Consider the following 21708-nt stretch of genomic DNA (forward strand, 5'->3'; position numbering starts at 1 on the left):
ATCGCGCGGGCAACGAAATGCGATAGGAAAGGAACGCCATGCGATTCTGAAAGAAGGGATGCCGTGCGAGAGAAAGACGTGTGGAGGGGCTGGTCGGAAGAAGCGCGGAGGAGGGACAAGACGACGGTGTGTAAGAGATCGCGAGGGAGCGGACGAGAACCCGCGTTACGTGGACAAGGATGCACACGACTGAAGCGGGAGGATACGAGCCGCGAACAAACGGCACCGAGAGAGATGCGTTCGGGATGTGGCGAGTCGAGGGAGGAAAAGAGCGAGCGCGGCAACGCGAGCACAGGCGTGAGAGATCGTGCCAAGGGGAGCGAGCGACACACCACGAGCACGAGCGAGATGTGCTAGGTGGGGAGTCTGCTCCGGGTGCGGAGGCAAAGAGAGAAGGAACGGATGGAGGGGAGTAAGAGCGAGCGAGCCGGAGGGAGAGGCGCAGTCAGACAGTCAGGCAGGCCGCCCGGCAAGCAAGGAAGGCAGGCAGGCAGGCAGGCAGGCAGGCAACCAGACAGGCAGGCAGCCAGGCAAGCAAGCTAGCAGGCAGCCAGTGCACCAGCCAAGACCACTAGATCCGCTCGGCTTACCGACTTAGAGACTTAAGCCGGCAGGCAGTCCGAAAGGCTCAACCGGCTAAGCCTGGCGGACCCACCTACCAACCGACTTACGCGGCGCTAGCCACTACGACGCGTTTCATCTACCGGCGGGAAAATCAGGATACACCGCTGCGACCGGCGGTACCGCCGCCGCCGCCTTCTTATATTTTCCTCCATCGCCGTGTCCCGCTCCGCACTTCTCCTCTCTAACGTACGTTAAGGGCGGAGGTGACGAGTAGTGACGAGTGCTGCGTGATCATCATCATCGACGCGCTCGTGCCGACGACGACGACGGCGACGGCGACGACGTCGACGTCGTTGCCCGCGGCCGCGGCGTTCGACGACGGTCGCGGGTAGGAGACCTCGTCGTTCTCGTACCGCGCGCCTGTAAATCGCGTGTAAACACTCACGTCGTGGATTTCCGGAGTGAAAGACGAAAATTTGGAAGTGGTGATAATAGGTATAGATCGTCGTGGTGTCGCGGGGATGCCACGTTCACCCTTCGGGTGCGTCAAATTATCGGCGTAACTTTGATTAGTGACAGAAGCCGGTGGATGTTGGTGAACGACTCGCTGAAGAGAGTGGGTGACACGGGAGTGATGATCAACGTAGTGCTAGATATATTGCACCTTGATTACGCCTTGTCCGTCAACCGTCTTAACGTAGTGACTCCGAATCGTCGACAAACCTGCCCTATGAACGTTTCGACAGAACTCACGCGGAGAACGTAAAAGCATGAAGAAAAATCGCGACAAATCGTGAATACTTATAACGACTGACTCCATCAAAGAGAGAGAAATATAGCAAAAGTTTAAAAGATAAAAACGGTGGAAGAGCAAGAGAGGTAGAAGAATTCACCTACCTCAGGTGGAAGAGGTTTACGAGGATGATAGTGCTTAAGTAGTTTAACCTACTTAAACGACGTATTTTATAACTCTTAGCTTTTTTTCTTACGTAACACGACGACATTGAACCGACGGTTATCTGATTTATCAAGCCTCCGTGTCATAGCGCGCGTCGTCCATGTGAGTCCCACGTTTTTTTTCGGAATCTTTCGGAGTCTCGCGTGAATTCGCGACCGTCCACGTATTCCCGTCGGTCGATTTTGGATATCGAGTACGCGCTTATTTCGTTGCCGACGCTAAAGGAAACCGGAGCGTCAGCGAAGTGCCGACGGCATGACGAACGCGCTGTGACCGTCTCTGGTAGAATCGCACGAGTATAATTCTCAGAGGACAAACCTATATCAAAAAAATCTATTGATCTCATTACTGACTACGTCGACAACCGTCACGCATCATATTCTTGATATAGAAACTTTGACGGGACCCGGTACGTCAAAATTCTCGTGAGACAAGTACTCTCTTCGAAAGAAACAAGCTGATGTTTTTGACTGGTAATCGCCTCTAAAGAACAATCACGCAGATTCTTATTGACGACGTGTACTCCGATCTACGGAACAGAGAGAACGCTTGAATGTGTCCTTAGAAGGAAGCAGCGGACAAACCGGCGTGATCGCGCTGATTCGCGGCCTCTCGCGGGCCAGGTTGATCGTGTCACCGAGTCGTAAGGAACAGTCAACACGACGTTAACTTTCTACAGTATGGAGCGGGGCGGCGGGGCCGGGGGGAGCCTCGAACTCGCCGGTGGCGGCGGCGGTGGCGGGGGAGGCGGCGGTGGTGGCGGCGGCAACGCGGATCTGTGTCTACAGGACCTCGTGATCGGGCCTACGAGCGGCCTCTCGGTGCAGCATCACCAGCACGCGGTTGCGGCGACCGCCTCGATGGCCGGCCTACACGGCGACCATCTTCAGGGCGCGATGCACCATCACGATCTCCACGGTAATTCGCATCACGACACCTCGATGCTACACAACTCCAGCCACCAGCTGCACCACGAACCGCTAGAGAAACTTAAACGTGGTGAGTCGTTTACAATACTAAAGACTACCCGGCGCTCGTCGTCATCCTCGTTGATCGTGACGAATTTAACGCGATCAGAAGTTTATGCGCGATTTACTTAAAGATCATGTATCATCCGTCTATATTTAGGGACAAACACGATATTTGCACGATATTTCAGAAAATTAATTTGTGTCTATTGTTGTAGACATATTTTATAGCTTTTTAATTGCTAGGTTTCATCGCTGTTAAACAAGATAAAACAAAAAGTTATTATTTAACACAGAATCAAATAGCTTCAATTACAAAAAAAGAATATAAATGTTATTTTTTCGTAGAGCAATAGATCTACTTTGATATACCTGTACATAAATCCTCGAAAATAATTAATATAGTTAGCATATGCTATCAAGATTGAATAGAGATTGAATAAATTTTTATCTAAAATTGCTTTCCACCTACTCTTACAATGTGATAACTACGGCAATTTTTCAATTCAGCACAATAATATATATCTATATAAAGATATTGTTTTAAGATTCAATAAGGTTTAATATGTAATAGCAATCGAAATGTGTATGTTGCTGCGTAAAATGCATAAGATGCAACAAATCGAGAGAATCGCATTCTATAAGATCATGAAAGGATTAAGTTTGATAATGTCGCGGTAAAGTGGCTTCGCGAATGAGTTCGGTAATTACAATCGACGTGTTCTCTCTTGTGTATCGACAAGATATGAGGTTTGCTTTTTCCACTGTCGGCGCATCGCACGTTATCGCGATATAATCGCATGTAGCTGACTTGTCGCCTGATTTTATTGTTGGCGATACTATCGATCCTCATTTATTCGCGCGATAAGTATCCGACGTTTTTCCTGACTTTGTGCCGCGCGAAAGCTGCATTATCGTGCATCTCCGCCGAAAATCTCATATCACGGATGTGTCATTCGCAAAATAAGATTGATACGTGTGACATTGCACAAAAGTAGGAAACTTTCTTTATTCGCCGTCGTTCGCCATACAAATACCGCGACAAACAAACAGACACGCAACACGCAAACGATCGGAGTCAATGAAATAATTCGGCGAGGAAAACGGAAACGTTTGTTCGATCGGCGTAATTCAATGCGACGAATCGCGATGTGACGCACGATCTGAAATATTCAATTACATGCTACGTCGCCGATAAATCTCGATAAGAAGGCAAAATTTAATATATTACGTCTCCCCCGTTGCGCTTTTATCGAACGATCTGTAATTCAGATGCGTTTATTGCAAACACTCCCACTCTTGCAAAAAAAAATCAAATGAATGTTATTTCCGTTGTGATCGACTAATCATAATCTATCATGATATCGTATACGTAAGCAAAACTCTCAAACAATGATAATCGTGCGGTAGATAAGTATATAACTATTAAGGAAATTAAAAAGGAGAAATCAATAAACGGATTTCCGTGCGTTAGCTAGAGACAAACTATTTGAAGCTTGATTTTTTTCTTTTTTTCTTTCTTTCTTTCCAATCGTAATATCAGAAGAGACTCTTGTCTGATGAAACGACGTTGATTCTTGTCAAGTGCCAGACGAGCACACAGATAAAAGTTTAGTACGAATAGCTTTGATAAGCACCGCTCCCGTTGTGTTATTCTATATCTCCACGGTACGAAGCACCAGATAAAACTTCGTATCCATTGAGTGGTAATGCGCCGTCGCCGAAAACCTAAAAACTCGAAAGTATACGCTTTATATATACCTAGTTTTACCGGAGATAAATGATTTAAACACTGTCTATTATTAAATGTATTATTTTCCATGGCCCGACATAAATACTTTCGTTGAATATATTATTTCATATTATTTGAGATTTTTTTTCTCACATTACCCTCTCTTACTCTTGTTACAAATTCGTAAAATACTTAATTTCAGATACAAATAAACTACATTTATATGTAAGACCCGAAATGCTTCTTTACACCGCAAAATTTTGATCGAAGACGTTCGTTGGGAATGTTCGTCGAAACGGATGAATCGAAGTCAAGTTTCATAACTCTAGTCGTTTATTGTAATGTAGTGTCATTCGAGCGACGGACGATTTCAGTCTCACGTACGACGATCGTCGAAGACGACGAAGACGATCCTCTCTCGTGGCAGCGCCACCACCTGTTTTGTGATTCATTAACTCACCGGCTTATCGGGATAAGGTAGACTTATCCGGGGCTCGAACCCGACACTGCGGCTAAACCCGATCTTATTCCAATGGCATCCTACCTCTATCCCCATTTCGGTTCCAGTCCTAGACTCGCGCGCCAACGGCTCCCACCATTTAGGATCGCGGGTACTCTATAAGAAGAGCTTCATTTTTCTTCTGAGTGTATCGAATTTTCCCCGCTCGCTTTTCCGACAATAAATCGTGCTCGCGTCTACATATGTATGTAAATGGATTCCACGAGAACCGTGGAATCCAAATCCGTGTGTTTCGATTTATGAATCCGTTCGGAGGATAAAACTTGATTGTGTGTAAATTCACGTTAAATTTTACGATTAGAAAAATTACTCACAACTTATTTCCCAAAGCATTATGCAATGTCAATGATTTTTCATTTAACTGCCCTATCATTATTCGAACTCACTTTCGCATTATTTGTCGTCGCGCTTGATCGGTCAACAGGTAGGACATTGATAAATTCGAGGCGGTCGCGGGCGAATTAAAATTTCTATCGTGAACGCTACCCCACATATTATTGTCATTAATATCGCGGCGGGATTACGCGAGCTCTATTAATATCGGCACGTCGATGGAAATTAATGCCAGCGTCGACCGCGATAAAAGCAATACCGGCCCTCTAATGAAAATGATGATGCGGAAATAGCGGCGCCCGATCGGGCGATCGGATCGAGATAGCGAGCGAAAATTCGACGGGAAGAATCGCTGCGGAAAATCTCTTTTCCCCGTTCAGCCGATGGGATGCTCAATATTTTGTCAACAGGGCGGCATACGGTCGGCTGCGATCTGCGCAGCCCCCGTTAGTCATTAACTACCCCTTTATTATCGCGCGGCCTTGCGATCGAGCTAGCAGATGCGTCGAAGTCCACCCTTGCTGCACCCCCCGGACTAATGGTGTTGACAAATTGCTCGGCTAGCCTCTAGTCTCCCCGGAGAATGCGCCCGCAAAAGTCTCCTCGCCGCAAACTTATGGGCGTTTAGACGCGAAATTGAACCGCGACTCCCGCAAATCGTGATTCCTCCACACGGGAACTTTGTCGTGCAGCGATCTTAAACGGAACTTCGAATTCCCGTCGAACTCCGAACGTTGTAAAGGGCAAGATATCACATCTCTTGAAACTCTGTTTTATCGAAACGCCTTTGTAGTTCGTATTTAAAATCTCAATAATAATAACGTCTAGCTTTTTATATGCGTATTACGTATAAGTATGAAATATAATATTGTATCTGTATAGATAACATATCCACTTGTAAACTACGCAAACTCGGAAAAGTTTTATTAGTAATGACAAGTATTAATGATATATCTATGTATAATATCAATTTTAAATCATATAATGAGACAATTAGCGGATGTATTTCTTTTGTATTCTACACGAATGCTTCTTTGAATCGTTCACGATCGGCGGGCACGATCGAGTCTTTCGATGAGCCGCGCTGATGTTCCGGTTCGATTTTCTCGATCAGCCAGCCAATCGTGGCGATCCTTTAAGCGCCGGGGACCAAACTGGTGGGATCAACATAGAAATGAACTGATTTCCTTCCCATTATCTCAGCTGCTGCGGTAAGGCAGGTCCCTGTCTACCTCAACAACGAGGTTTTGTGTACTCAGTGGGTTCCGACCGCCATCGGCTGGGGTAGGCTCATTCCCGAGGGTTGTCTCACCGACAAAATTCTTGTACGTGCCGATGTGTGAGAACTGAGCGGTAACCAAAGAGAATTGTAACATATGTCACGATTGACATTAAAACAGGTGCTACCGTTATAACTAGAGCTTATATTAATGAGTCTAGAATACTTTTATATTGTTACTCCTAATCAATAAATTATATTTTTTACCGCAATTTAATTCGATATATTCATTCAATATATATTTCTAACGTTATTTATCTTTATTAATTTTTATTTTATTTTATTATAATTTAGCTCAATTGCGCGATTGTCGAAAAATTTAGAGATTATCTTAAAAAAAAATTCTTCAGAAAGACGATACGACTCGATTTCTCAAAAATCTTACAGGGGGAGAAAAAATATGTCGTGCTGAGTTCACAATTTCTCATTGTAATAGGATGATCATTCCCGATCGTCCGTTCCCGGCGTCTCTTCTCAAATTCTGACACCAGAGTTTTCGGAAAGCGCCAGGCAGTCTGAACGGCGCAGAACCTTTCATTCAGTAGAATTTTTCCGAAATATCCTCGTCACGCCCCCAAAGGAGCCACTCGTGCTCAAGTTACTCATTGGTTCCATGTGCTTTCCCCACGCGTCAAGATGAAACTAAACAAATTGCTTGACAAGCGATAACGAACCCCATCCGCAGAATCGCTCCCGACGTTTCTGTGTCAGACAAACAAACTAATCGGTTGTACGGCCCTCGTGATTCTCTCTCTATCGCGAGGGAATAGATCTCCACGTATAGGACAAAACACTCTAGGATAATCTCTCTTGAGCACTTTATACACAATTAAGTGATTTCAAACACACCGTGAGTCGCTAATATCATCAAAAATTGTAAAAGTACCTTCGATGCGAATAGATATTACAACGAAGAGAAAATTGAGTATTAAAATTTGCATTAAAAATATACTGAAGAATTTAAATATCTATTGGAATCTCGGTTTGCATTTTTTATCTATATCTTCCAGCGATAGAGCCCCACTAATGAAATTCATCGACGTGACGCGGCGCACGAGTGTCTTTATGTATTTATAGGCAGAGTGATTTTAAGACTCCGGATACAAAATACTTTGCTCCGGTGACGCATAGCGCCCGGTTGCGGTTGACTAATAAACGACTTCCTAAGGAAGCCAAGGATTAGGAGATTAGGGGCGGAGACCCAGCGGCGGACTAGGACTTTCTCTCGCCCGAGCAGAGGCTGCTGGGGCCCGCAGGTGCTCTCACCATGCTGCCGTACCTCAACCCCTGACGTAACCCCGACGTTCCTCCTGTTACGGGGATCGCACGCTTTAGTAATTATTGGACTCACGGCTGCGCTCGTCCGTCATTTGAGAAACGCTATCCCCTATACGTGACACATTTTGGTTTTCTCAGAATCGGGGGAAAAAACGCGCGTTTGTCAAGAAAAGATTTGTGTCTTGTCTTTATCAAGAGAATAAAAATATAACAGGTTAATAAAAGAAACAATCAAGAGAAAATTGATTAACTCCAAACGATGAGGATTAATTTAAAAGTTAGTTTAATATAAAGGATATTTTACTTGTGCTTGTTTGAGTTATTATGCATTATGTGTATTGAGATATTGGACACTAATTTCAGTAGAGCATTTTCAGATCTAATAAAAGTACGCCAGCGTAAGAGAATTTCGATGATCGAGCTATTTCATGTGACTTTTCAAGCACTTCGCAGCTGCGTGACACGTATATTTCACCAACCCTCATAACCCCCCTTTATAGTCGAATTACGTCGCGCTATAGTTCACTAAACACGTACAATTTTTGTGCCACGCGTCACGTATTCATGCTCACCTTTTCATGTTCGCTGAGCGTAAAATGATCTAAGCTTGGAGAAAAACATATTAATAGTTCTATCAGAACAAGCCATATTTATAAAGCATAGTTTACATAAATAAATATTTACGTAAACGAATATTGAGATTAATAATTAATTAACATCCGAATTCTCTATAACAAAGAATATTCTTTATAGTTATTTATATATAAGCTGCCATATGTGTGCACTGTGTGTAGTCGTCACGGTAACATTAATCATTTCAAAGATATGGAGATATTTCTGTTCGATTACGACAATAAATTAATAGCACCAGAATGTCAATTCGCCAAATATCTCTTGATCGATGCCGCATATATTGATGCGAGCTTTATTATCGCGCGCGACTAAAACTTACGGGTGATGAAAGCAGCGGCACGCTGTTAATTTTGTATCGGAGATCGGACTACAATGGCCTAAATCATAATCCACGGCTTTTATAGTTTCCACGGCTTAACGTCGGTGTGTACGCAGTTATCACGGCCCGGATTATACTTGCGCGTGTGTGTCGAAAAATTAACGAAATTGCATTATTTACTCGCGTACAGACAAATATTAATTTTCCATTATAGCAACCACGTAAAAATTAAATTGCATAATATCGAAACTGCATTTTCATTATAGTTATTAAGACAGAATTTGTTCGTAACGTGATTGTAAAAATTAATTGACTAATTATTTATCTTCGTATATTACAATATATTAAGTAAATTATTTCACATCAATCTCTAGATTTTATATATTATAATAACGATGATCACTCTATGAAGAATGATTGTAGGAGTTACTGCTGCGATTTTTATGCGAATTTCCTGAAACCCCCCGGTTATTCAGAAGGTCTTGAGCACACGACGTCGGCCGACAGAGAGTTCACTGTAACATCGCGATATCGACGAAAGGGCGTAAGTCGACTTAGCCCGAGCGCAAACTCGGACATGGCCGAGGTCATGGGATCGGAACGAGAGAGTCGATGGGGCTAAATGGAACGGGATGAAAACGGTGCGCGGTGGCTTCGCCGCTGCAATCGTCGCTGTCGCTCGTCGTCTTCGTCGTCGACGACGACGACGGCGTTCTCGACGCATGCACAGCCGCCCCGTAAAATCCGTGCGGATTAGCGGTCCACTAATATATCCCGCGGGCGTAAAAACGCGCGCGACGAGGCAGTTGAGATATTCGTTCCCGTCGTCATCTCCCCTCTCGCGCTCACAGGGGACGGGCCCGGTTTGTCTTTGGCATAAAATAACTTGAAGCGCGGGGAAAAGTAATAAATTTGTGAGTTACAACCTGTGTCTCTCCCTCTAGTTACCATCCCTCTTCCCTCCTCACTCGACATCCTAACTCTCGCTTTTCTTTATTCCGTCCGCTCGGCCGTACGTTGCGGTTCCTTTCTCCCCTTGTCATCTATACGTTTTCATGGACCGAATTTCGGCTTCTTCCCTTCTGTGTGAAAACACGTGCGAACCGACGCAACGCGACACTTGGAAAGAATCCGAGGCGCCTCGCGCCTCTCTATTTTTCTTTCAGCCTCGAAAATGACAAAATTAAAAGAACTCTACCTTTTTTTATATGAATAAAGCTACTTTACCCTTCTCGTTATGTCAAGTTCGTTTTACATTAATTTATGTATATTCATCAATGAAGCGAAATTGTATTCATATTCGTATTATGCCTCGCATATTTTTGACAGATGTCCGACGTATGAAACAGTCTTCGCTTGCGTTGCGTCGGCGGGAAGAAAGGTCCATATTGTTTCGACGTTTTCAGGTCGAGGGATCAATATATGATCTCTCTCTCTTCGAGAAACGAAATGCTCGAGCGCGTGAACGGGATCGGGGGTGTCGAACGTGTTTGACAGGGCGGGGTGGAGAGTGTCGAGGCCACATTCCGCCCTCTCGGGATCCTCTCTCGTATCCGCGGTAACTCCGCCACGAATCCATGGTGGCCGCCGGCGGACAAGTACACAGCCGTCAAACGATACGACATCTTAAGCCTCCGAGAACTCCGCAGGGGATCTCGTGGGAACGTGCGCGCTAGACACGAGGAAAGTGTATCCATGAACAACACCCTGGAAAATCATTGCGCCACGTCTCGCACGCTGTTTGTTTATTATTGTCACTCGCGTAAAAATATTCGCAACTTCTACTCGCACTTGTCACATCGTATTCGAGTTCTATCCTCGATGTTCGATTAATTATTCAAAAAATCAATTGAATTTGATTATTCGATAGCTATAGAAATTTTAGAAATTTTTTGTTAAACAATTCAATTTAATACAAAAGCTGCGCATTCAAATTATCGCGACATATTTTAAAATACAGAGTATTTGCACGATTAATTATTGTGGTAAAAAGACGTGCTTTCGAAGAGACGAAGTCTAATAAAAATTCGATAGGGTCGTCAAAGATACAAAACCTTATACATATGCATCTTGCGACATATTGAAGCGTGAGAAATGACAGTCTATAAATTTTACTTAGCGAGTAGGTCGCTTGAGTAGTATTAGTCAGATCACTATGTAGATTATGTGATTAACTCTAATCTTGAAATAATATACAAGCAGCGGTGTGTAGGAGATTCTGTCGGTATACATTATCTTTATCGAAACGAGGAAGGCGAACGTATCCCTCAGTTAACATTTAAATACCTTCGCAGTAAACAGATGAAAATCCTCAAACTCTCTGGAGAATCGCGTGTTTTATTTAACTAAGAAATCCGAGAAAAAGCAAAATATAAAAGATAATACAAATATTTTAATTTATGTAATTTACGTTGCCATGTCTATTTATTTTTCGAAAATTATAGTAATACTTAAATGTTAGCCGTAATCTTTAAATCGTTTAGAAATAATTATTTTCTTACTTATCAAGACATCTACGATGTGGCGATAATGTTTTAACAACGTTCGTCTTTCTTTGGGCATCAAACAGGTTGCTCACATTGCCCCATTGAACAAATTCTTTTGAACACGTGGTTATTCCAGTATGCCCATTCATAGGAAAACGCTTTTCATAGGAACACGTGTTTTGTGAATCACATATGTGACTATCTAGTAATCGATCTGTCTAATGAAATCTACACGCCAATATCAAAAGCATTCTTGGGTCGTTTTCCGGATAAATTCAGTCCTGTTGTGCTGTGCATAAATTCGGAAATAAATTTCAAGAGACACTAGCATTTCCGCGATGCACAGCACAGCTATATACTTCGTCTCGTTCGAAATTGCACCGCATTTTGCGTCTTGCATAATCCCGTTGTCGACACGGCTCGGCTCATCCGCTCTCGCATTTCGTCGGCCGGCGAATTAATCACGAATTCCGGCGGACGAGTCGCAATTTCGCGATTCGCATTCGCGTATTTATACGATACTCATGTCATACTCATGCGAGAAAACATGTTTGGTAAAGGCGGGGTTGAAATCGGTATAATTTGCAATGAGCTTTAAACCGCTTATGTGTGAAACGCAAAGAAAGAAAAAATAAATTATATAGAAAAAATGTTAAGACTCGTTTTAACAAGTTGTATCTCGAGTTGTATTATTATGCGTTGTGGATTTAAACCAGTTTCTAAATATACCTCAAACATACCTTACGCTAACCATTACGAATAAGATCATTTCCGCAGCATTTAACATCGAGATCCGAACCTACCGAAATTATATCAGTCTCAATCTCCGCTACCAAAGCGATAAATAACAGTAATGATTGTATAAACATACATGATAACATACAGCAGTAGCGAACGCGTGACAAGTATCCGCACGCATGATCGCGCGACGATGTCCAAAGCGAAATTGATTTATACGACGCGAAGTTGCGATATTCGTCAATATCAATATTCCACGGCGATTTTCACCACGTTCCCCCCCCCCCCAACAGTAGATATTTCTCTACGAATTTATAGTCGAGCTATAAATACAAAATGCCCCCGAGAGAAATCTGTCGGTCTTTGCAGGGAACACGGTATTCGCACTCGATTTTTAATATAAAAAGTTATGTCAACGTAGTTGCGTGAATTCAGAACATAAATCGCAAAGCAGTTGCTATTACCAAATATTAAAGTTTTTCTTTGGTAAATTGGCATTAACACTTTTACGATGTCACATCTTTGGACGCGTGCGTTTCCACGAGAATTTCAACAATAACTTCCGCGAGAAGAATTTTATTCTTATTTATTCTGTCTGGACTTGCATTATTAAATGTTTAACAATATTAATCATATAAAATATATATTTTTTATTTATAGATATTTATTTTTCTGAAAATTTTATGTTGTAATCGGACTATATATTTTATAAAGAGTTGCGCATTTCTCGGACTTTGTACTTCCCAGAACTCATGCCGAAATTAATCTTGGCAATCAAAATGTTAACACAGAGGTATCAACACTGAAAAAAAAAAATATTTGACACCGTCAACAACTGTTTGGGGCACGTCCGTCAACAGCTTCGACGATTTCCTCAATTACGCCGCGCATTCGTAACTCGCAAACATGTAAATTAGTACTACAGAGAACGCACGTCCGCTAAAATATCGTACACGCCGACAAGTACGTCTTCCGTTGCCAAAAAAATTTTGCGCGTGTATTCGTGCGCGTGCACACCGAAACGGTGCCGTGATAAACTGTACTGAGTTGTCTACCGAGATGTCATAACTTCGCTCGAGATAGGCGCGAGTGAAAACTTGACCCAACTTTCTACGAACCATCTCATTTTTATTTATTATTACGTCTTTCTATCTTGATAGCCACTTTTATTATCAATTATAGAACTATTTAATTATTTTGAGATGGAAGAAGACATAAGTTCGAAGGAAGATTAATTAAAATTGGTATAATATTTAAAAGACGCATATAACAACCATAAAATATATAATCGTGTTAGACATCGTTGGTGAATAAGAATGCTAAAGTTTTTCTATTAAATTGAAAATTATTTTGGTTTAAACGAGTATTTTTTCGTACATAAAATTATTCAATTACAAGGGTCTCACCTTTTTACACAACAGTCAAAGATAATTAATTTAAAAACTTTAGTTTAAATATACTTGAGTATACTTAACACCACCGAAAATATCACACAAAAAATCTCTTTTATTTCGTACGAACACGTGTGCCCCGCGCGCGGTATCGAGGTAGAATGACACACGCGTCTTCGTGGTTCGTAGCAAGCTCCGCGGCACTAAATCAGCCCGAGTTATGCGCCGACTAATTGTGAACTATGTCCCTCCTCTTTGCCGCTCCCGTGGAAACCAAATATAACTAAACGGAGCGAAACTAAACGACCGAGCCGATTAACTTCTTAGCCCGCCCCGCATGGCTTCTTCGCACGCACACACGGACACGCGGACACGTACGTAAGGAGCACACATCGACGACGAAAGGAGCGTGGAAAGGAGCAGTGGAGAATCCGTCTTTGTCTTTTTATCGCGTCTACTTCGTCGGTAGATAAATAGTCGTTGATTGAGGGGCAGCTCGCCGCAGGGAGACATAACTTTTATTTGGGTGGGCGAGGTGACATGCGATTATTAACTGACCCATTCATGCGACATGTGCATTGCTATTATGAGAAATTGCAATCTAAAATTTCTAAAACGGTTGTGTTTCGTTGATAAACATAATTAAAAGGTTTCTTGAGAGTAAAATTAATTTTTTATCTATTTGGCATAACAGACCGTGTTTTTTTACTGGATTATTCGATATTGCATTGCAACTAACAGTGGTATTAACGATAAAAATGTATGCAACATTAATTGCCCAATCATTATTAACTTATTGTTAGCTATTTGTCTTGATTAAATCTGAAATGGCAGTATATCATTCGTTATGTCGCGATATCGTGCACGAATGACTTAGCGGAACTTAGCGAAAAGGAACCCCTCCCATTAACGTGCGCGGCTGCAGCCAAGAATAAATAAGGATTACTGTGCGCCTAGACGACGTTGCAAGAGGGTGTGATGTGTTTTGCAGTCTGGGCACAGAGTGACTTCGGGGACGAAACCAACGGGGGTCTCGCGAGGCTCGACGCGGGTCACGGCGCTCACACCCCCGGTGGTAGCAATCCTAGTACACCGGGGGCGACCCCCACGACACCCTCCGGTGGATACTCCACTGGGCAGCCAAGAAACCGTACGAACGCAACTCACAGGCCAGATATTCGAAAAGGTACGTTTCGACCGTGCAAGAATAATATAAAAAATGTAATCTTTCTTCAATTTGTACATATTAAAATTCCCATTGGGTGGAAAATCATAATTTAATTCCATTGTATTAAAGAGCGAGTGCGCTATCTGCGCACATAAAAAAAATTTAATATCTTTCGTATCGGTTATTATTAGCAGATGTCATTATCATTACCAATTATATTAAATCGTGTCAAATTTTATTAATTTAACATGCTTTTCTACAAACAATATAAAATATGTGATAGCTCATATATCCACAAGCACACACGTAATTCAAAGTTCGACATTAGATTCAGTAACAGGAGAGGTACGTTATTTGCTCGAATCAAAATTTAGATTCAAATTCAGAGAGGGAGAAGATACCATTCGGACGCCATTTTCTATCGCGTTTACACGGAGTTCTGAAACGAATGCGCGGAATGGTGGATAGCGACGAGTGGGCGGAAAAGGTCGCTTACGTTTGTTTGCACGTTTGTTCGGCACTTAGCTGGAACACTCTCACCCGCGCCCCAAATCCCCGCAAATTGAAATATCTCCCGGAGTCTTATATTCCCGGTTAACAACAAACCTCCGACGCGGATCTCACTTCGTCCGTTCTAATATCGGCGGTAGATAGAGTCGTCGGTTTCCCGCCTCTTTATGCCTCTCGCTAGAGTCCATCGTACTTTTGTGACAAGACGCGGTTACTTGCGTAAATATGAGCGAATTTCACCTCGTTCAGTAAAAATCAAACACATAAAAAAAACGGAATTTCTAAAGGCATCCGATTATCCAAAATTTCAAATAGATCAATAAATATTACTTTATAATATTTTATTATTTTATATTTTAATATTAACCTAGATATATACGCGAGAGAACAATTCAAAATACCAATTTAATACCAATTTAATAAATAATTATATTTATATTTCATTTCAAATTAAAGTAATGGATCTATATGAATATTGTATTAGATATGCATAAAAGAGATGCAAATAAATGTACATGAATGTATCAAGACGTTTAAAAAAATATGACAGACAAATATAACATTTTATAAATCCATTATAAGTTAACACTGTTCAATTCTGAAATATGTAAGTTCAAGCGCGCGAATGTTATATACGATACCAAATTTAATCAATTAAAATTAGACCATTAATAATTTCGATATTTTTTAAATCAATTTTAAATCATTTTCAAATTTAATTAAGCTCCAGAATATTAAGATAGTTATGAAACATTATATAAGGAAGATTATTACTTATAGTTTTTACTAATTTATCACTCACCTACACGATGCGCAGGAGTAGAGTTGTAACTGCATCTCGTAACACGCAACACTTACTCGCGAGACACGGTTAATTACGATCGCGCGCGACACTCCTGACATTAATCACACGTAACGCGCACATTACGTTACACTGCGACGGGAGGATAATACGAAAAAAGTATTATCGCACGGAGCTACAATCCGTTCAACACTCACGCTGTCTTGTAAATAAGCGCGACGGACGAATTTTCAACGGCGGAGGGTTTTAACAAATGAGCAATATGTACAAACGGCGAATTTATGCTACGCACAGTTGGTCAAATAATTAATCCCGTATTAAAATATGAAAGTAATTACGATTCACTAATTCGCGTCGCGACACCAGTCGACTCGGAGTCGATCCGTTCCGTACTCACACCGTTTCATTAACGATAAAAAAATTTGTAAATGACCCTAGCATGATTCAATTTACAAAATGGAGTTAATAGTTTATTAAGATACGACGGATCGAAAATATATAATCAAAATTCAATATTAATTACACAAGCGCGTAATGCATCGCGAGATAGTATATTCAACTCTATATTAATAAGCGTTATATTAAAAAGAATTATTGCCCGCAAACATTACGACGAAACAATTGCTTATAACTCCTATATCTATTTTGCTCTGGTTTCTATTTTAATGAATAAAAGGCGAAATATGTGCTTCGATAAGTAACTATCGTTTTACGTTTACAAGGTATTAATCGCGAGATTGAAACCGTGTACGCTAATAAACGTATTCCTATAACGATAAATAATGATCACGTTTAGCGTCTTTCAGTATACTCGTCGCGTTCCCATCTCCGAAAGTTATCACACAGCATACGGATTTCTGGTATCAGTGTGCTCGACGCGAACTGACCGAACGTTATGATACTTAATTTCACGCGCATTTACTACGGGGCGAAAGATGTTCCCCCGCGCGTAATTAACTCGCGTTCCGCGAAATCGAAACTCGAAATCCGCTATTACGCAGCAACGCGATAGAACGCGATACTTCGATGCCGTTTACGAACGTCGCCATACGCGTTGATCACGATTGTACTACAAATTTACATACGCATCGAGACGATTACCCATTGATTCCGGATACTCCGGACACTCGTTCGCGCACAAAACTTCCTCTCGACAGGTAAAATGGAGCAAATGAGAAGCGCGGAGCAGGCGCGACACGACTTCGGACTCGCGCGGATATAACGCGACTGCGATGTATACCTACGAAAGATTTGGAAAGAGCACGGGGAAGCGGGACGAAAACGTCCCTTTCAGAAAAGCCGAGCGAAATAATCAGAAATAATAACCGCCGTCCATCAAAAGCACAGCACTCCGAGCCGTTTATTTATACGCGAGGTTTATTTTCGACAGATAAAAAGATGCGATCGTGCAAACTCACTTGCGTCTCGCATGTCGTCGAACGAGAACACCTGAAATCCGCCATATGCAATGCTCCGAAGAGGAGAGTAAATTGCGTCGCGGCCGCCTTCGGACTCGGAACGTCGCAAGACGCGTTAATCGCGACCACCTACACCATCAGAACACTCGAGACGATCGTCCGCGCTCGATTCGACACTCCCGACACTCGTTCGCACGCGAGATTCACATCCGGCGGGTAAAAAGACGCGAAAAGCACTTAGCGGCCGCAATTCGCCGTCGGAGCCGTGCCACTACGCGATCGGAATGAACATAGCCGTTAAATATCGGGAGAAGAGGGGGGAGATGTTTCGTCAACCGTTCACGCCGCGAGCGGCGCGCCGCACTTCACCCCGCTCGATTCTTGAATTCATTCGCGAGAGAAACGTACTTATACGCAAATTTTTACAGAAACGTTCCAAGTTGATTGATTAAAAGTCACGCGATAGCCAACCGACTTGCAACTTTTCTGTAAAAGCAGAATTATCGCATACGTTTCTCTTGGGAATAAATTCAAGAATCGACTGGTTTCCATACGCGAAAACGAGTAAACTCCAAGAATGAGTTTCCAAAGAATGAGTTATATATGTATACTGGGTCGAAATAACGCTTTTTAATACATTCAAAACGGATTAACTCATTTTTTTGCATAATGTTAAAACACTCCGCGTATGAATTTCGCGTTATAATCGCGCGAGAGCGGCATACTTATCGACTCGCTGTTATTAGCCACGAATCACACGTTTCGCGTTTCTGCCCGTCGCACTCATCGCTGGAGCGAAAAACAGTTTCCGTTTACCTATTATTTCGTACTTTTCGTAGGGAGAAATTGAACGCGGAGCTTAAAAAGCGTCGCTCGCGAGCCGTCGCGTCGGCCGTCGCTGTATTGTATACTGCCGTAATTGCTCGCCGAGCCCGCCGAGATTGTTTACGTTTTTTAGGCTCGGGCCGCTCGGCTTTCTATTTCCTGGAAGACGCTCAACGCGGCGTACACTCTTCCCCCATTCCCCCACTCTTTCCAAAAATTTTTCCTATTGCCATAGACGCGAAGACGCGGACGACGCGGTCAGTATTAGTGCGAATTCAAGACTGCGTGTGGCCTGCTCCGCGTTTCACGTATTCTCTAAACTATTATCGATCGTGAATTTTGCGTGTGAACGAGTGTCGGAATCTAGCGACGGGCGATCTTCTCGGTACATGTGTGTGGAAATCCGTACGATCGACTATTAACATGTTTCTCAATGATCGTAAGTGGCGTTAAATTAATTGATTTATCGCATAGAATACAACATTTAACAAGTTGTCTCATTTAACCCAAGCGAATTGGCAAATGTATGTCTCTTTGCTCGCCGAGAGTGCGAGAACCTCGTATCGAAGTAATGTAAATGTATCTATCTATCGTCGTTGTGCGTATATCGGATTTTGAAAATTTCCGTTTCACACGCAGATAAATTTGCGAGTCGCGAAGATTGCTCTCTTGATAGGCTCTCCCCGGGGTCGTTCCGAGACAATATACACTTATTTTTCCGTACGATTGACGTGTTTCTCCGCGTTCGCAAGTGGCGTCGAACTGCGTCGAATTTAATTGATTTGTCTGGTTAATTGATTGATCTGGTTATTCGTATATTATTCTTTTATATTTTCAACACAAAGATGCTAGATAAATTATATTTAAATTAATAACAATTTCAGAATATAATACTAATTTAAGATATAATCAAATCTAGCATTGTTGAATAAATAATTATTGCCCGTAAATATTATAAAATAATTTCTGATTCCTATCTGCTATACTTCGATGCTTGCTTTAAAACTTTAAACGAATAAATTATGCGAGATACGTGTTTCGATAAATAATAATTGCTTATGTTTAACGATTTGTTAACCGTGGGATATCGGATATGATTAAATAAAAAATCGTAATTTTAATAAATCAAAGACATCAAGAAAAATGGCAATTTACTTCGTATTAAAATCACATAATTTTGCTTTTCGTCTAATCTAAAAATATGATAAAAATTAAAATAAATTTATTATTAAAATATTAAATTAATTTCTATTTTTCGATTAAAACGAACTTTATTTCTTTCTTAAAAATTAGACTTAACGTTAAGTTTAATCATTCTTTCTTAGTTAAAATTAATTATTCAAGTTTTTATCTAAAAAATGATTAAATAATTTATAATTTATAAAAATTGAAATATGTCATTAATAATCGAATTAATAATCTGTTAATTGTTACATGCATATAGTAACAATGTATAAGAAACTAAGCGATAAACTCAACTAAGCCCAGTAAAAATCAATATCACCTGAACTGTGAAAATTAATAACAGATAGCAAATTAATACGCAGTTATGGGCCGGAGTGCACAAGTTTTACGCGAAATCAGCAGCAAACTAATAATTTATAATTTAAAAATTATTGTAACTTTGACTTATTTTATGTTAATATATTTTATTCTAATTAATCTCCAGACTACGCTATTCAAATTTGTACGGTATTTGCTTTAGGGATCTCTTTATCATTTCTAAATGTATATCAGTTAATTACCTGAAAACGAAGATTATACTGTCAATATTTCTTTGATAATCTTCCGCGGAATTTAGAAACAATTTATGAGTCCTACATTTCAAACGCCATTGACGGTCTCGTCGAAGATATGATACCTTAACACTTTTCAGGTGTACGAACACCACCAGAAGTGAAACACGAATTGGGTGCTGGTGGTGTCGTTTCTCCTGGAGTGGTCGGAGTCAACGATACCGACGACAAGGATGGTAAGAAGAACAAGAGGCAAAGGCGGCAGAGGACGCACTTTACGCAGCATCAGCTTCAGAATCTGGAGATGACGTTTATGAGGAACCGGTATCCAGACATGTCAACCAGAGAAGAGATAGCTTGCTGTACGAATCTTACGGAAGCTCGAGTCAGGGTAAGAGAATTGATAACATTACCACTTTACATTGAAGTTTAAATTTCATCGCGCGTTAGAATCATTATAAATAAGTATCTAATTATTCGAGATGCATTTGTATGAGAAATGCATATCGAATAATAAAACAACGATTCGAATAGTGACTAAATGAAAACTTTTGCTTATTATAATTAAGCCTCAAAGATTTTAGATTTATTTAATAACTCATTTTAATAATTTAAGTTATTTAATAAAATAATAAAAAATGATTATAGATATAATTAATGAATCGATAGAAAATAATAGAAATAATTCAGATTTAATTTTGTTTCAATAATTTGTGTAATCAATTCTAATTCAATCGATCGACTCGCGCGTGTGCCCACGAAACATTAACGACTCGAGAATTGTTTTCTTAAGAATCCGCCTCGGAGAAGCGAAAAATATAACAGCAACATTGAAGCGACGCCTAAAAATTTGAGCTCGCGATGAATGAAGCAGTAACAGACGCTCACAATGGGTGCATTGAAGCATCGAGATATCGATTACAAAGGCAACAATCTGCTGACCACGGATGATAATCTCTTGCATTAGTCAAGCATACGGTTTTTACAAGATAAAGACGGAAATGATCAGATGTTTTAGACGTTAGTAAACGTTAATTAGTCAATGTTTCTATTTAAAACATTTTGCTAACAGTTTTTATACTTATTCCGTATATAAACCTATATTGAGAAAATATAATCAAACTATGAGACAAATATAAACTTGAAATTAATATCATACTATTATTGTATACACGTGGTAGCACTACTAAAGAAAAATCATGCTTACACATAATAAAATCTATGTATAACTAAGCTAAGAATTCTAAACGCTAGAAATTTATAATAAGAATTTCGTATGCAATCGCGTTTTGTCTGATTCAAAACGATCACATTTTACCGCAACAACCCCAAACACGACAAGCGATTATGATATTTCTCCTCCGGTACTTTTCTAAAATTGTAAAAAAAGGCGATGAAATGACGTCGAAGAAACTAGACCGTTAGAAAGTTCGCAAATCCGTAAGCACTGTATAAATCCTCCGCGACTTGATTCGCGAACAAACGACGGATCGCGCGCAGTCCAAGTCCGAGTGACTTCGAAACGGATCAAGCGAGAGGCCAGACATGCTCTTTGAAATCCCGGCGGCCTGCTTGCGTTTCATCGGGACGTTCCGGCGAGTGGTCGGCATCGCGAGACGGCAAAAGCGTGGAAGAAGTGTGCGTGAAAAAGGCACAGCACAGAGGGGGAGGACACGGAGCGGGGGGGGATGGAAGAGAGTGGGCAGATAGGAGGTCACATGGGGAAAGAGGTGAGAGTGCCGCGCGCAAGCCGCAGGGGAGGCTTTGCGCCAGTAAGCCCTGGTGGATTTATAGAACCACATATAGCGTGGTACGGTGTTCCCGCCACGGTGCTATACGCCATGTACCAAAACGCTGCAGATCCCCCGGCCGTCGCTCGTTCGCAAACTGTAACGCCATTATGGAGGCATTCTTCATTTTAAACCTGCCTTGGCGCGCGTTTACTTCAAGTGCGAAAGACATCCCTCTACGCGACCCTCATTAGCTCAGAGTTTAATTCGTATTCTGTTTGTCGTAACGAAAAATAATAGAACTGTACTCCAAAAGAAGC

General features: G+C 41.4%; 1 protein-coding gene across 1 annotated transcript in view; it reads left to right on the top strand.

The window, feature by feature from the left end:
* The first annotated feature begins 204 nt into the window (after nucleotides 1–204).
* Ptx1 (pituitary homeobox homolog Ptx1) overlaps nucleotides 205–21708 on the top strand; it is a 32446-nt gene continuing 10942 nt past the window's right edge. Inside the window, exons 1-3 of the mRNA XM_071782217.1 lie at nucleotides 205–2518; nucleotides 14191–14385; nucleotides 19799–20049. Of these exons, the coding sequence (XP_071638318.1) occupies nucleotides 2203–2518; nucleotides 14191–14385; nucleotides 19799–20049 (762 nt within the window). The 5' untranslated portion in view covers nucleotides 205–2202. The remainder of the gene's footprint in view (nucleotides 2519–14190; nucleotides 14386–19798; nucleotides 20050–21708) is intronic.

Source organism: Temnothorax longispinosus, chromosome 1, assembly GCF_030848805.1.
Source record: "Temnothorax longispinosus isolate EJ_2023e chromosome 1, Tlon_JGU_v1, whole genome shotgun sequence".
NCBI lineage: Eukaryota > Metazoa > Arthropoda > Insecta > Hymenoptera > Formicidae > Temnothorax > Temnothorax longispinosus.